A 17,422-nucleotide genomic window follows, 5' to 3' on the forward strand; every position below is an offset into this window, starting at 1 on the left:
AGTAATTCTTATCAAGGGATACATTGCACTTAGATAATTAAACTGCCATTCCCTATATTTCACAAAGACACAGCCTATCAAAGTCTGTACTATAATCAATTTTATGTTTCCTCTGAGAAAAACTTTGGACTGAAATGTCTTATTTATTTGGTAGAAAAACAATTGAAAAGAATCTCTATCCCAATTCATGTGTTTTTATTTCTAAAATATAGAAGTTCTTACACATTTCACTTGAATGAACCCTGCATAGCTTGGAAATCAGGAGTACAACGTCCTCTGTAATAATAATAAAAAAAAAGTGACAGTATTTGATTGAAACCCTGAATGATTAATGAAGATAAAACCAACATTATGGAACTTTATTTTTACTTAGTATATATTTTTAAACCTCTGGTTCTATGTGGCAGAGTAAAAAATAAGATATGCAATGCAAACATTAATTATACACCGAGCCTATGCACAACCGAGGCTATAGGTCTCTTCTTGGTCTCTTGGAGGAAAGCAAACTGTCAACAGGCTATCAAGAGGGAGTTACATATATACTACGTTAAGTTTTTTCCCTCTTTATATTTTTTTCCAGATTCAACCCTCTATTTCCCTCTACTTTTCCCAGTATGTGCCATTAAGTTTTCAGTTTTCAGCTTCCTTTGAAGTTCCAGAATCTTTTGATTTTTCTTTCTATATTGAGAAAACATCTTTTTATTTTTTCAGCTTTATTGTAGTATAATTAACAAATAGAATTGTAAAGTATTTAAAGTGTACATCATGGTGGTTTGATATATGTGTACACTGTCAAAAAAAATGAACACGATTTTAAGAAATATTTAACATAATCATTTTATTCTAACGAAAACCTGTAGCATGGGCATCGTTATTATTCCTCCAGAGAAGAGCAAAGAGAACTTTTTAAGTCAAGTGATTTGACAAACAGCTCAACGGGTAGGTAGTGAATGTTAATTGCAGGGAGGCATTGGCCAGATTCTCTGTCATGCACACTTGAGAAGACACCTACTCAGCTTCAGATTTTGGTTTCATTACTTATCAGCAGCACGATGTTAAACACGTTATTTAAACTCTTTAAATCTCTGTCTTCTCATTTGTGAAATGGAGATAATAAATCACTTAAATCATAGCATTAATGGAGAACTAAATGATACTGGGCGAGTTAAAATGTATAGTGTACCATCTGATATACAGTAAGTGCTCAATTAATGCTAGTTATTATCTCAAAAATGGAGCTGAAAAACGCTAATGACATCATCAATATGGAGCTGCCTGATTCCATTTTATGAAATATGGCCGATATACTTTTGGAGAAGATGCTGCTGCAGTTGATCTTTAAAGAAATTAAAGATGGTGTTGTAGAAGGGAACCTGGGTGGTTTAGTCAGTTGAGTGTCCAACTTCAGCTCAGGTCATGATCTCTCAGTTCGTAAGTTCAAGCTGCACATTAGCCCATTGCTGTCGGCCTGCCAGGGCAGAGCCCAATTCAGATCCTCTGTTGCCTTCTCTCTGCCTCTCTCTTGTTTGCACTCTTTCAAAAATAAATATCTTTAAAAAATAGTGTTGCACAGTTCCCTTCTAAAGAAAAAGGCAAGAATCAAAAGGGAGATATTTCAGCCTCTGTCATTCCTGACCCCCTGCTCCAAAATACAGAACATTTTATTCATCTGATTGGTTTGAAAAGGGGAAACATGTTATGTTTTATTTTTCACAGAGACAGAATACTGAATGATACTGAAAATGATTTCAATTCAGAAAGTCTTTATCCAATGAATTCAAGCATGTAAATACATGGGACGTCTTTCTTTACAAGAGGAGAGATTTATTTTTGGTCTTTCTTATTTACTAATGTGCTCTAAACATACCAAGAGTAGTAGCTGATATTTAACAGATTTTCAATAATTTTGATTTTAATGAAAATTACAAGTACATGAACAAACTTCTATCTATCTATCTATCTATCTATCTATCTATCTATCTATCTATCTATCATCTGTCATCTTCAGTGAACCAGCTTCCCTTTCATCATCTTAGATCGCAAAGGATAAAAGATAATCAAAAGTTCTAAAAGAGAGGATACTATTTGTGGTGTTCCTTTCTTGTTATCTTCAGCAGCAGATTTTTTTTAAGTTGCTGCTCACACTTGTATTCAAGCTCACACTGAAGTCTCAGAGATCCTTTCCAAGCCTTTCAATTTCATCAATAAGATAGTCAACATCTGCTTGTCTGGTGGCAGGGTTAGAAACGACCATTCGAAAAAAATTTACTTTGTCGCCACATGGCTGGTAGCTTATCATGGCTGTGCCTTCCTCTGTCATCTGTGCTTTAATCTTTGGAGCAATCTGTGTGTAAATGTAATTAGTATTAAAAGGTAATTTTACAAGTATATGCACTCCATCCCACATTCTAGATGGCTACATGATTATCATTAGTTCGAAGTAAATTGCAGGCAATTTAAACTATCAGGGATAATTTTTAAGAAGAGGCTTAGCACAGAAAGAAAGAAAGAAAGAAAGAAAGAAAGAAAGAAAGAAAGAAAGAAAGAAAGAAAGAAAGAAAGAAAGAACACTTAGCATGTTCTATATTCATATTGCAGCTCTTATTACTCCATGATTCACAATGACCAAACTCGTAAAATGATGTGTGCTAGAATGCTTTAAAAAAGGTGGTGTGACATTCTGCTTATATTTATATGGTGATTCAAATAGAAGTATCTGAGAAAGAGGTACAATGAAATAGGAAGTGGAAAAATAGTAGCGTATTTAGGTATTGTAACTTTCATTATTTGAATGATTATACTACCTCTTGAGTTCTTCTACAAGGTCACTGTTTTGCAGCAAAGCATGTTTCTTTGTGAATTTCACAGAAACAAATTCTGTCAGTGGAATTGTCTTGCATGGGTCCTTAAACGACAGCATGCATGTGGCCATGTACACTCTTGCGCTATTGTTACAGGGCAAAGCAGCACTAATGCTCAGGTAAGTCAGAGGAGGGCATTCTATAACTACTTAACCTGTCCCTCTTCTTGTATCTTCAGCTTCTACCCACTGTTTACTTTTGAAATGCTACAGATGGCATCCATAACTTGAGTTCCCCATAAGTCTTATATAACGGCAGTGAAGAGACAAATACATATATTTATCTCCCTTATTCATCAGACATTTCATGTAATGCCCTTCCCTATTTAATATTTTAACTAAGCAAGATGATCATAAAATAATAGATATTAGTGATTACCTACAATATTTTAAAAAGAATTGCCTCTTGGTCTTGTCTTCCATCCAGGAACGTGTACAGAGCCCAAGGAGGGACAGCTCTCTGCTAAATGAGCTTTTGTGTACCTCAGTAGCCTGCCTGCAAGTCTGTGTAAATAAGTGCTTCACTAGTTCTCAGTCTGTAGTAATTGCCCAAATGGAAGACCACACTTACATATTTAGAAAAGAATGAAGAGCTTCACTTAATACTTGCCTCAAACTGTAAAATATTTAAACAAGGGGTATATGAGAAACAAAAAATGAAACAAAAAAATATTTATGTTCACTTAGGACTTACAAGCCCAGTGAATTTTTAAAAAAATATTTAATTTTGAGAGAGAGGGAGAGGGGCAGACAGAGAGGAGACAGAGGATCTGAAGTGGGTTCCGTGTGGACAGCAGAGAGTCCAATTGATACAGGGCTCAAATCCACAAACAGGGAGAAAGTGACCTGAGCCAAAGTCAGATGCTTAACTGACTGAGCTACCCAGCACCCCACAAACCCAGGGAAGTTTTGATGATATAAAAAGTTGAAGCTCTTAGGGTGCCTGGGTGGCTCAGTCTATTGAGCACCAGACTCTTGATTTCAGCTCAGGTCAAGATCTCGTGGTCATGGGACTGAGCCCCACATCGGGCTCCCAGATGAGAATGGAGCCTGTTTAAGATTCTCTCTCTCAGGATGCCTAGGTGGCTCAGTCGGTTAAGTGTCCAACTTCAGCTCAGGTCATGATCTCACAGTTCATGAGTTCAAACCCCACATTGGGCTCTGTGCTGACAGCTCAGAGCCTGGAGCCTGTTCTGGATTCTGTGTCTCCCTTTCTCTCTGCCCCTCCGCGACTCGTGTTCTGTCTCTTTCTCAAAAATAAATAAATATTAAAATTAAAAAAAAAAAAAGAATCTCTCTCTCCCTCTCTCTCTGCCCTTCCCCCTCTCACATGTGCCTTCAATCTCCAAAGAAATAAGCATATTTTTTAAAAAGTTGAAGCCCTTAAACACTGATATCAGAGAGTTAGTGTTCAGTTTATCCTAGGGCACCTCACCTTACCCAAGAGAAGTGGTCGTGATGTTAATATAATTCAAAATAAAACATATTTATGTGATGTCTGCTTAAGATGGGTTAAAAACTTACAACAAATATATGTGATAAATTACATATAACGGTGATCCTCTTCATTTTAACATATATCATTAATATAAAGAACAAATATCCCCCTTGTTATGATATTCATTTGGATTTGTTTTTTCACGTATGATTGTTCATTGTTCTCTACTAAAATCTTACATCCTTGCTCAGATGACCTTATGATAAGTATTTCAAATTCTGTAATACTTCTCCAACTACCTCATCTATTGCTGTTAGGACTTGTTATTATTTGTATTCTTGTCTTTTCTCCTACTAAACTTTCTGGCCAATGTGGGACTGCGGTTCTGTCCAATTCATTTTATATCCTCTAACTCCTATGAGAACACCTGACATATATTAACTGATGAATGGATTAAGCAAAGTGTAGGAAACTCAGCATGTTATATTAAGAACTTAATTAATATTTTTTAATCATATAAACTATGACTGGATTAATTTGTAAAATGGCTGATAGGTCGAGATTAAGCTCATCTTTATATAAGTATTAAATCAATTTCTTGGGATCCCATGACCAATTATACTAACCAATCAAACTAATGACACAGACACATTATTTAAAAGGCATTATGACAATTAAAAACAACACACACACATACACACATTTACCTTTTGGAGTTCTTGATCTCTTTCAAAACCTTCTGGAATATGTTTAAGTCTTGGTGGGAAATACCAGAAGCAGACATTGGTGAACTCAGGCTAAACCAAAAATAAAAATTTTATAAGTATCCTTAAAATTCTACTTCATTCCTTAAGTATTTCAGAGGCATTTTAATGAATTTCATTGTTAATATATTTAAAAATAGTTTTTAAGGGCCTAATACATGTCAGGCACTGGACACAGAGACAACAAAAATCGTCACAGTCCTGCCAGAGCACTCAGTCTGGCTCAGGCTCTTGCTCTCTTTCTCCGAGACCTCTTGTACCACAATTCTAGATGATTTTCCTACCCATGTAGATCATCCTCACCTTGTCTGTCAGTTCTCTCGGGAATCTTCAGTGAGGCCATCAATTCCATGACCATTCCTCAAAATATTTTAACTAAATAATGATAGTTCCAGTTTCATATTTGAGAAAGATCATTTGGGTTGAAATGTGGACAATGGATTAGAGGAGAGAACACATGAAGAGGGAAGAATATTAGATATTAGAATACTAGGCTGTGATAGTAAGTCAGGAGAGAATGGAGGAGACTTTGCTAAAGCCGTGGCTGTGGGTACAGATGGGGGAGGGGTGTTCTTTTCCAAAGTCTTTAACAGATGTAATTAACCTCTGCTAGCCCTTCAAGATGAATTTAAGTTCTCTGGCTTCAATGGCTAGATGTCTTTCACATAGATTAAAAATATAAGAGTACTTGACTAAAATTTAAGCTCGTTTTGGAGAGGAAATAAACTCTTAGAGGATGTGTAGAAAGAACAGAGTTCTTTATTCCCAGTTTCCACTTAAGAATGCAAGAGACTCACAAAAATTAAGATACTAGTTTAGTCAGAGGGAGACAATTTTGAAGACAGACCAAGCACATCTGTTTCTAAACACTTGCTCTTACTTGCATGGCTTCAAGCTAATGGATGGTTGACCAAGACTTAGAGAGGAAAATGGACATTATGCTGGCAAAAATCTCAGTTTTTTCATTAATATCTCCTTAGTGGCTTAATAATGATCTACCAAAGATTATCATAAATTAAAGTCCACCTTCTCTCATATCATCTGTTGTCCAGAAACTCAACTGCATATTGTAACATACAAGAAAAAAGTTAGGAACAAGTAAATTACTCTTATTCTGTGCCAAAGAAATCAGAAAAGCAATTATAACCAAATAGTTTTACTTGGCTTAAAAATGAAAATATTGAATGTAATCATCAAGTAAGTCTTTTGGACCCTTGGCTTGTAAGACATAGAACTTAAATGAAAAAGGTTTTAAAACTGAATGGTTTGCATTTAGATAAAATAACATACTTATGGTAATTGTAAATAAACTTTTAAAATGATCTCAGGTAAGATTCAGGTAAGAATACTCAGCAAGCAAAGTATAAATCCATTAAACTATCAAAAATTTTTAAAAAGGCGTCTTTACCTCTGCATCAAACACGAGCTTAAAGTTATCTTTTTTCTTTAAAACCTTATAGAAGTATTTTGCGAGTTCCATGTGTCCATTGATTTGGGCCTCAAAGCCACACGTTCCCTGTAATGAAAATAAAATAAAAATAAAGTTTCCTTTCATGTAAATTCCTTCAAATTACATTGAAATTGATTAAAATTTATTAAACGTATTTAAATAAATAATATGACTATCATCTTACTACTAGTAGGTGTTCTCCATTATCACTTCCTTTTTATTTCCAGATCTCATCTCACTTTGATGCCCTACTGTCCATGAACTTAAGGCTGGTTACTTAGCTTTCTATACTTCAGTTGCCTAGATCTACATGTATTTGCTAAATATTCTGACATGTAATTTTCATCAGTCTAATATGTAGAGCAAATTTTAAAAAATTAAATATAATGTAATGAGGAATGGGGAAAATACTACAAATAAAGCCTTTGGCATACTTACAGGTAGAATGTTTTTAAAAATTAACAAGGGTGCCTGGGTGGCTCAGTCAGTTAAGCATCTGACTTCGGCTTAGGTCATGATCTCACGATGAGATGGAGCCCCTCATTTGGCTCTGTGCTGACAGGGCAGAGCTTGTATAGGGGTTCTCTCTCTTTTTCTCTCTCTACCCCTCCCCTGCTCATGTTCTCTCTCTCAAAATAAATAAAAATTTAAAAAATCAACAGCTGTTGAATTTCTGCTCTATCCCATGCATGTAGTTTAGTGCTGTATACACTTGGTTTAACTTCCTCTTAGAAGAACCCTATATGGTGAGCAATTGAGACACAGGAGCTTTGTCCAGTCTGTATCTCCAACCACCTGCTTTCCTGTGGTTATTTCTGCTTCTCTCGTGGCACTAAGCATTATACAGGGGGTGAGTCTCCTACTTGTTTTCGTCTGAGATCCGTGAATTTCAGACTTATATATTCAACTGCTTATTCAAATCTCCACTGAGATGACGAATGAACATCTCAAAATGACATCTCCAAAATGACATGTCAACTCCTGATCTTTCTATGCAAATTTGTTTCTCCCACAGTCTTCCCAATCTCAATAATAATGTCATTTTGATCTTCCGGTTACTTCCAGCCCAAAACATTAAAGCTCTCATATCTTTGATCATCCCCCGCATTCCCCGCATCTAATGTTTTGGCAAATCCCCCTTTTTCTCATTCCCCACATCTAATGTTTTGGCAAATCTCATAACGTTTACCTTCAAACTGTAATTAGAATCTAATAAACCTTAATGTATCCACTGCCACTCTGCCGGCCCAGTCATTCTCTCCCACATTATTCGAATTGCTTCCTAAGTGATCTCTTTGCTTCAGTCCATATACCTACCACCAAAGCTGAGTGTATGCATTCACAGTTATTCTAGGCTTTACAGCCATATGAAGTAAGTACTTTGGTGGATTCTTAATACACAAGATTTTGTAATCAGAGCTGGCTTCACGGGAATACAACCTGAGCAGTCACCCAGGACCCACACTCCGGAAGGGGTTCGTGTTTCATTTAATTCCCCGCTTTGGCTGTCCTGAAATTCCTTAACATTTTACCTTGGACTTGTATTTGTAAGTAAAGTGAGTCAAGTGTCCCAAGGAGACAATGGATCGTGCATGTGAGCTGAGGAGACACAGGGAACTTCCTGTCTGCCATCCCTTGCCGTCCCATTCACGACACATTTGCAGTGTTCAGTAAGCACAGAGCTCCTCTGGCCCTATGGCATGTGGGAGCTCAGGGGCTCTCGAGGCAAGTCCAAGGTCAACACAACATGTAAGAGGGGATGCTGAGAGCCCCAGGAGGCCACACTTTATGTTGAAACCAAAACTTGCTTCCCACAGAATTTGTTTCCTTCACTCCTTGTCCTTTTCAATGCCTTCAATGTCTTTCTCTACAGGAAATACACATGTATATTACATGTAATATGCATATATGTATAACACGTATATTTTATATATACACACATATATGTAAAAAATTTAATTATATGCATATGTGGTTAGAACCAACAACGGTCACAATTTTAAGCGAACATTCATTTGGAAAAGGTATTGTTAGTATTTGAAACGCTTAAGAATAGGAATGATTAAATATCAATGGGCTAATTTCTTGTGATAACTACTCTATCATCTGATATTATGCAAGAAATGTTTCTTTGAGGGCAATTTGGTTCAGGGGAAGCTATAAACAGTTAAAAAGGAAAGAAGGAAAGCTTGCAGAAAAGTTAATAGAAATTATTGATAAAGAATGTTCTTACTTTTTTAAAAAAATTTTTATGTTTGTTTATTATTTTTGAGAGACAGAGAGAGAGAGAGCATGAGCAGGGGAGGGGCAGAGAGAGATGGAGACACAGAATCCAAAACAGGCTTCAGGCTGCCTTGAGATCATGACCCGAGCCGAAATCAGATGCTCAACCAACTGAGCCACCTAGGCGCCCCTCCTACATTTGATTTTGAAGAAAGGGCTAAGGATCACTAAAGTGGTTGCCATAGAGTTTACTAATCTCTGGGAATTTTCCATTTAGAACTTTTGGTGGCATTCATGCATACTGAATGGACATTAAAAAATATCATGGTATATGTCCCATTGCAAATGCATCTTTAATCTCTGAGGGAAAAAAAATCTACAAGGACTGAATATTAAAGACAATGGCACTTCTAGTTTAAGTTTGACTGGACTCTCTTAGCCCACGTTCTCCAAAAAGCAGACATCACGAAGAGATTAAAGGTGCCAGGATTTTATTAGTGGAAATACCTATGTGGAAGACAGTAGGAAAATTCATAAAGGCCACTGAGGGGCCTGGCACCAAGTCAGCTGTCAGAAGAGTCATGTGCTTCTTAGGAATGGAATGAATGTCTTAGAATCCCTGACAGGCTCAGTCACTGGCTGGGAGAAAACTTTGGGAAACAGCCTCAGGCAAATGTAATTAAGAATTTAAGAGAAGCAGATGGGACTTTTGGACAATTAATTTCCCTACAGCATTCTCCTGGCCAAAACACATTCATTTTATGAATCCAAAACCAGTCCAACCCATGTAGAAAATCCACATTATATTTGCTTTTGCACATATTGTCAATGTCTGTAGAATCTTATATTATCATATGATTTTCTTCTTATTTTTATAACCTATCAGAGAATTTTAATGTAATTAATTTCATTTATACAAAATACGAATTTCACTAACAATGGCTCCTCTTTCCACCATCAATGCAGTATTCATTGTGTAATTTGAGCAGATGAGGACAAAATAGAATTTTTCAAACTTTGAAGGCAACTCATCCCTTTTAAACCTGCCATGGATATTTCCTGAACTTGATTTCCAGAGTGAGACATGTTTTTCTTATGGGAAAAGCATTTTCATTCCAGTGTATACTGAGTTTTATGTAATCGTCTGCTCCCCTTGAGAGGGTAATAAAATCTTTCTTTTCTCCCCAGGAGTCAAATGCTTTCATTCTGGGGCAGAACAGGATGGACACCTTCTTTCCAACACCAAAAGAAGATTCCTTAACATTCGGGAGTAGACAGAAGCTCTTTCTTTCCCTTCCTTTCTCTCTCTCCCTCTCTTCCTTTCTCTCAGAGTGGATCTGCCAGCTCACGTGTAAGATTTCAGTTTCCTGATTGCAGAATCCCTCTCCTGGGAAATAAATCTCCGTTGCACATGTAGGGTGATGTGACATGGCTTTACCATGTTGCCCTGAGGCAGAAACAGGGTGTGGGAACCAGAGATATTCTCTAAGCAAATTGTTGATCTTCCTCTGGCTCAGAAACCTTATGTTTACCAGAAGGATGAAGTAAATAAATATGAATACTAAAATTTCATTGGTCATGTCTGTTTCATAGAGAGCCAAATGAAGTGGTTCAAGTACACAATTCTCCAATGGTCTGGCTTAATCCAGGCCAAACGTGCTTATCTGTACCTTTTGAACTGTAGGTCATAGGCCATTCGTGAGTAATAGAACCATTTAACTGGGTCACACCAGCTTTTCTTTCAACGAGATAGAGAATAGAGAACGTTAGAGAATTTCATGTATTAGAAGGTGTTTTTCTGAAACTTTTGTTTTAAGTATGTATGTGAGTGGATGTGTTATTGGGCCACAATATGAAATGTATTTCTTACTGTGGATTGTGTTAAAAAGTTTGAATGTCACTTCCTTATTGTATAAAGGAATAGATGAACTATATAATCCTTTGCATAATCCCTTAAATATATCATTTATTTTTTAAAGTTTTGATACATATTGAGCATTTGCAAGTTCAAGGAGAAACCTGATGACAAATACCTAGGTGTGTATACTCATTTAAGCTAAGCCAAGGTATATACTGTGACTGACAGCTAAGCTTTGACAGAACTGGTAACCTCTTATAGAGTTCAGGAAGTTAATGGAAATGTTTATATAAATAAAATCTATACAGAATCAGATGGAGAGATATTTAGATTATCAGTGCCTGAGAGACCTACACAAAAATTTGGAGCTTTCTGTATGTAAAGATTTGAACCTAGAGTATTTTTTTAAAGCAAGTTTAACAAAATTTCCAAATTGGCCATTTAAAAATCTTCAGGAAAAGAACTTACAGAATGCATATCTTTGAATAAAAAACAATTATCAGTGAAACTCCCAAGACTGACTAATGACTGATTATCTTCCTGAGTTACTGGTAATCTTGACATTGGGTCATTGCTGGGTGACTTGTACAAAAAGTGGTGTCTCCAGTTTTGTGGTAGTATATTTCTGACCAAGAACAAACAAACAAAAACAAAACAAAAAAAGCAAAAAAACACCTTCAAATTAAATAGAAGGGGTTGGTAAGATATTATAGATGATAGTGGTTCACATCAAAGCTTTCACCTGCACAAAACCCATTGTCCATCTTTCTATGGGGCACTGAGACTGGAGTGACAGAAATAGCTTCCAGAAGCATGCCAATTATTTAAGTGAAAACTTATAAATAAAGGGCAGGAGAAAGGTACAGAACATGTCCTGCTGTTGTTGTAATCTTTGGAGAGACTATCTGCTGACCTTGACTCTAAGGTAGACTGTACATCCATAGAATAAATAAGGGTTCACCTCTGAGAATCTATACTGACTTCAAGTTTACTTGACTATTAACACTTTCAATTAGTAGTGGGGAAAATGTTGTTTTTCTCTAAGTTGTGGAGAAGTTTATATTCCTAATAGATCTTTATCCCTACAGTTTGGTAGAGCATATAGGCGTGATGGAACAAATTTTTCTCTACCTCTGTTAGAATTTATACCTGAGAAGCCAAGCTTGTCTTCTGCAGTTAGAAATATAGTGCTTTTCTTGAGAGATGTGTAGGAAAATAATGAGGCTAAAACTCTGGGAAAGACACTTAAAGAGAACTCTAAAAAAAAAAAAACGGGGAATCGTCTATACTCTTCATCCAAATGAACTGGACCTAATAAAGGGATAACGAATCCCTACCTTTGCTTTCCACATCAACCATAGCTTAAAGACATCAACATGCCGGCCACACTGAATAGTTCTGTCCCCAGTGTCAAAGTCAACATTGTAGAGTTTATCTGGCTGGAAAAGATAAGTAGCGTGCATCTGGTTGCATGCTTCCAGAAGACCCTAAAAAAGGAATATGTCTACGTGTAGGTTATATCCATCTCAGTAAGAAACCACCATTATTTATTTCAATTACGTGCACTTTTTTTGTTACCCTCATTTTTTAAATTTTATATTTTAAATGTTATTAAATTTTTGTATTTTAATTCCAGTATAGTTAACGTATAGTGTTCTATTAGTTTCGGGTGTACAAGATAGTGACTCAACAATTCTATACATTATTCAGTGTGTGCACTTTTAAATAGAATTTGATTTTATATTAATAAATATGTTACTGTTGTAGGATTTTTGTATATCCAGTTGTTCTTCGGGTTTATCTGGAACCAGCGGTAAACTGGATTAACACGAGTTTATCTATTTTTCTTTAACTTTTCTCAACGGCCTCGAAGGTCTTCTGGTCTTCTGAAATCATTTCCTATTCTTATGTATTAAAGTTAATGAGAATGGAGGGCCTCATTCACTTGAACTAAACTATCCCATGAATCAGCCGTTAGGTGCAGTCGGCACACTGACCTGTTTGTCACTGTAAGTAGAGAATAAAGTAATCCACTCATTTAACGTTGTGCTTCTCACATAAAAGATGTTGAGAATGTTCCTTCTCAGTGTTGAAGAATGGAGGAACATTTGCTTTGGGTGGTTAAGAAGTAATCACTAGAGCAAAGAAATGTTTCCCATCACCCAGTTAAAGAGAGGCTTTTCTCAAAGGGTGTGTGTTGTCACAGCCCAAGCAAGGCTTAAACTGTGTGCACTGATGGGGGACCGTTTAAAGCTACATCAAGTGTAACTTTTGTAGAAGAAGCAAATAACAATATATCTATTATGTGTTTATTATACACTGGGTACTTCACAAATATATCATTTGAGCCTCACAGAAAACTCATAGCACAGGCCCTATGGTTGCATCATTTTTATAGATTGAGGAACCTGATACTTTAACATATTAAGCAATTTTTAAGGTCATATATCCAAATAGTGGTGAATCTAGGATCTGACAAAAGGGCACTTTGTCTTGAAGTTGGTGGAAATTCAAGTTCAAAAGATAATTTTCACTTTTGTGGGGTTTTTTGTTTGTTTGTTTTTTTGTTTTTAGAATAGGCTTGTGGATCTAGGGAAAGGAGCACAATGTGATGGTAAGAATGGAAGTATTTGGGGGGAAAAAGAATAGAAATGATACCTTTAAAAGGAGTACATTGTGTATTTATATTTTAGGTGTCCTATTTACACATGTAAATATTTTCTCTCTAGTCTACTTCAAACTCCCCTTTTAATGTTACATTAGGCAAGAGTTGGAGACTATTTAAAATACTTTAAGACAGTATGATCAATACTTAGGTTTTATCTATTCTGGTGTGATGATTAAGCTACAGTTAGTCATATTTACCTACAATCTGTCACACGCTGCGGGGGCAGTGGGTGTGAGGTAAGCAAGCGTGAAAATGTGCTGCCCCACTGACTTTACAATCTGTGTTGCAGGAGGTTGGGTGGGTAAGACCAGAGCTAGACACTAAACAAAATGTGGTGTATGTGAATGTGAAGTTGTACCCAGGATAAATGCTATGGAAGAGTTTCAAGGTGTTGTGAGAGAATATTCTAATAGTCTAAGGATCAAGGACTTCCCATTTCATCTGAAAGGTCTAGGAAGTCTTCCAGGCAAAAGTCATTTTTGAGTTCAGCAGGAGCTAAACAAGAAAGATGTTGGGGGTGGGTGTGGGAGGCAAAAGTAGAGCCAGACTCTGATGGTCAGAAGGAGAAACTCATGCCAAGGTCATATGTGAGAAGCTGCATGACTCCTCATTGGAATTAAGGGCAGGTCAAGGGACATCAAGGGCAAAAAGCAAAGGGAAGCAGACAATGAATGGGACAGGAGAGACGGGTATGTACCACCCATGTGTTGTAGGCCATGTCAGGGATTTTAATCCCCATCTGAAAAGCAATGAGAAGCCACTGAATGGGTTTCAGTTTTGCACTATGAAAATGTCCTTCTGGATGAAAGAGACTGACATGATTAGCACTTCATTTCAAGAACACATGGCATTGCCTTACCCTTCAACAATTGAATAAGAGATATTTAAAACTAGTTTCAATTGTATTTTACGTATAATTACAGCAAAATATATATATTTACAGTGCCTATAGGTACATTTTCAGCATCAGAAAATGTATGCTTAATATTGGGTACAATAAATATTTAATGTATTCATTAAATATTGGATATACTTGGTTTACACTGCTCATTAAAGCATGAGTCAAAATGGTGTAATGTGCAACCTGAGACACTCAAATGGTTTAAAAGATAAAAATCAAATGTTCCTCTTAATTTAAGGCTACACCAAAAAAAAAAAAAGGCTTATTTTCCAGAGATGACCTTAAAAATAGTAATAGCTTAGTAGTTTGGTGGTTCTGCTCTACCTCCACTGACCATCTATCTTTAGGAAAAGACAAAAAAGTATAAAACAAGAAAACAATGTATTATTTCAACATACCTACTATGGGTGAAGAAATCAGACTGAAAAATATTGGTATTTGAGTCTTAAACATAAAGGTATCAGAAATCTGAAGGTTGAAAATATATCTGTTAGCAGTAGGAAGGGGGAGCAAATTCAGAAGCTTCTTAAAGAAAATATATACACCCAAACTAGAATTTCTGGGTATTGGACACTTAGGAGTGGACACTCAGGAGTAGCCTATCAACCTGCAGGCTTTGAACACAAGGTGACTGCTATTTTATTGATGAGATATTGAAGAAATATTGTTGCCACGTGACCAGCTGAATAGAATCTAAAGCAGAGCCCGCACTGCTAAGAACGGTCTAGGCTAGGAGAGAGTAATGATTCTCTCAGAAGAGATAAAGTGGTCACTGACTACTCAAAGGTGAGTGAGTTTTTTTAAATTCCACACGAGTGAAATCACATGGCATTTGTCTTTCTCCGACTGACTTATTCACTTAGCATAATACTCTCTAGTTCTATCTATGTTGTTGCAAATGGCAAGATTTCATTCTTTTTTATGGTTGAGAGAGAGAANAGAAAACAAAGTTATAAATGAAACTACATAAAATGCATTTGAATTTCTGACAACTACATGGAGATAAGGAGTCCCAGGTTGAATTTTATAATTGTACCTCTCCTTGGAGGAGATCATCAGCTTATCTCCTTGTGTAGCATTGCGTTTACTATTGATGGAAATAAAATGCAAAAAACATATAAGCAGAAAGTCATTTCATGCAACCCATAAATGTGTGCTTTCTATGCTGAAAATATATTGCAGTTACTCAGAGTTATCTACATTTAAAATGAGCCATATTTTTGGCCCTACAATTCGAGATACCAAATGGGCCAGTTGGCCAAATTTGATCCCTAAGGATATTTTGTTTGTTCACGGCATTTTTAATAAGTAGGGCATGAATGGGGTTTTCTACAGACCTCATCCCTGTCCATTGTGTCATCCCAGATCTTATCCACACATTGGGTTACCCCCCACGTTTATAGTCGGTTGGTTTTGTGGTACCTCCATTACCCAGTGGCTGCTACTTAAAGATTAAGGGGGAAAGATCAATTTTCTTTAGTAAAGCAAATTGTGTTGCACTGTGTTAATTCGGTGAGCCCATAATTATTTTGGTTTTAAACATTCACAATGAAGCTAGTCATTACCAAGACATCCATTATAGCTCTACTTAAAAATAGAAAGCATTTACTTTTTCCCGGATCAGGATAGCTGAGCACTGAAGGGGGACGCCCATGAGTTTATGTGGATTCCAGGTCACAGAGTTAGCCCTAGGTGATAAAACAGCTCCAATTAGTGCTCATGGTCTAATGAAAAAGAACAGAGTCCTGGATAGGGTTATTTTGATTTTTACAAGCAATGGTATGGGTCTCACCTTTCAATGCCACTGAGTTTATGGGAGTGATTTCTGGACAGCAGCAATCCACCTCCCCAAGCTGCCTACAGACACAAAGGACATGTGTTCTTATATTAATTATTTCTTTTTAAATAGCATTGGTGACTTTCTCCCATGTTAAATTTATTTTAAACGTTGATGAAGCTTTAATTGCTATGGTAGATAATTATAAACTTGGCTATCATTATTCTACTTATAAGAACAATGCACTTTAAAATGTCCTCCTATGACTCTCATTGTCTATTCGTGACATAGTAAAGTTTCAGGTTTCTAATGAATCCCAACACCTTCTGTATAATTTCCAGAGATGGATAAAAAAGTTGGCATCAGATTTGGCAAGACCACAGAAAAATTAACATATCTACCATACTGTATCACTTTAAATCTGTCCACCTCTTATCAAAGCCAAAGCAAGTATTGCCTTGAAATCGCTGAACTAAGTTAATAGCATCAAAAGTTGTGATTTCCTTAGGGTGCCTAGGTGGCTCAGTTGTTTAAGCATCCTGATTCTTGATTTTTGCTCGGGTCATGATCTCACAGTTGATGAGTTTGAGCCCTGCGTTGGGTTCTTTGCTGACAGTGGGGAGCCTGCTTGGGATTCTCAGTCTCCCTCTTTCTTTCTGCCCCTCCCTGCTTGTTCTTTCTCTCAAAAATAAACAAACAAGTAAACTTTATTAAAAATGTCCTTAACAGGTATTAATTTAAAAATGTTTATTAGAGTAATGGGCTAAATCTCCTGATTTTAAATCAGGTTTAACTATTTCTTCAAACTGATGTTCTAAATTGTAGGTTGAATATTGATAGAGGTCTGGACTCTTTTCAAACACTTGATACATCTGTGGTCTTTCCATGCTTAGGTGTTAAGTCGATTTGATTCATAATAAAAAGAAGTTTCCAGGGAAGCTTTCATCTTGCCTGCAAGGCCAATTAAACAATTTTAAAGATTGTTCGTAGGATACATTTTCTCAAGGGGAAATTACGGGCCAGATGGAAGGAGGGGGACTCACATCTACGTGCATCCAGAGTCTGTGTGCCTCACAAATATCAGCGATGTCGTGAAGAGGGTCAAAGGCCCCGAATACTGTGGTGCCCGCAGTGGCAGTGACGCAAAAAGGAATGTGGCCCTGGGGATGACATAAAGTGAATTGTTGGTCTCAGGAAGTCCACAGGAATCCTACCATATCATCGCCATTACCCTTCTGGGCATCCGGAAGCTGGATGACTTGGACCAGAACACTAAGTATCTAATCATCTCAAACACTCGAACTTCCAGTACTGGAGGAAGTAGCCAAACCGTAAGATGAACTCAGATGACTGCCTCTGAGTTTCATTTACTATTATCTCTCTCCAAATTTATTTTCACAAAATAATACCACAAAAATAGACATGAGCCAATTCCTTTATTTAGTCCTGATAACTTTTCATTTGATATTTGACAGAAAATTAT

The 17,422-nt window shown here is 36.6% G+C and overlaps 1 protein-coding gene across 1 annotated transcript in view; it reads right to left on the reverse strand.

The window, feature by feature from the left end:
• Positions 1-2,170: 2,170 nt before the first annotated feature.
• The window catches only part of LOC144242587 (glutamate decarboxylase 1-like), a 30,742-nt gene continuing 15,490 nt past the window's right edge, over positions 2,171-17,422 (reverse strand). The window contains exons 9-15 of the mRNA XM_077777553.1: positions 16,983-17,099; positions 15,955-16,019; positions 15,772-15,850; positions 11,931-12,080; positions 6,471-6,578; positions 5,006-5,095; positions 2,171-2,344 (exon numbers count right to left, since the gene is read on the reverse strand). Of these exons, the coding sequence (XP_077633679.1) occupies positions 2,171-2,344; positions 5,006-5,095; positions 6,471-6,578; positions 11,931-12,080; positions 15,772-15,850; positions 15,955-16,019; positions 16,983-17,099 (783 nt within the window). The remainder of the gene's footprint in view (positions 2,345-5,005; positions 5,096-6,470; positions 6,579-11,930; positions 12,081-15,771; positions 15,851-15,954; positions 16,020-16,982; positions 17,100-17,422) is intronic.

This window comes from Crocuta crocuta, unplaced genomic scaffold (assembly GCF_008692635.1).
Source record: "Crocuta crocuta isolate KB4526 unplaced genomic scaffold, BGI_CrCroc_1.0 scaffold36, whole genome shotgun sequence".
Taxonomy (NCBI): domain Eukaryota; kingdom Metazoa; phylum Chordata; class Mammalia; order Carnivora; family Hyaenidae; genus Crocuta; species Crocuta crocuta.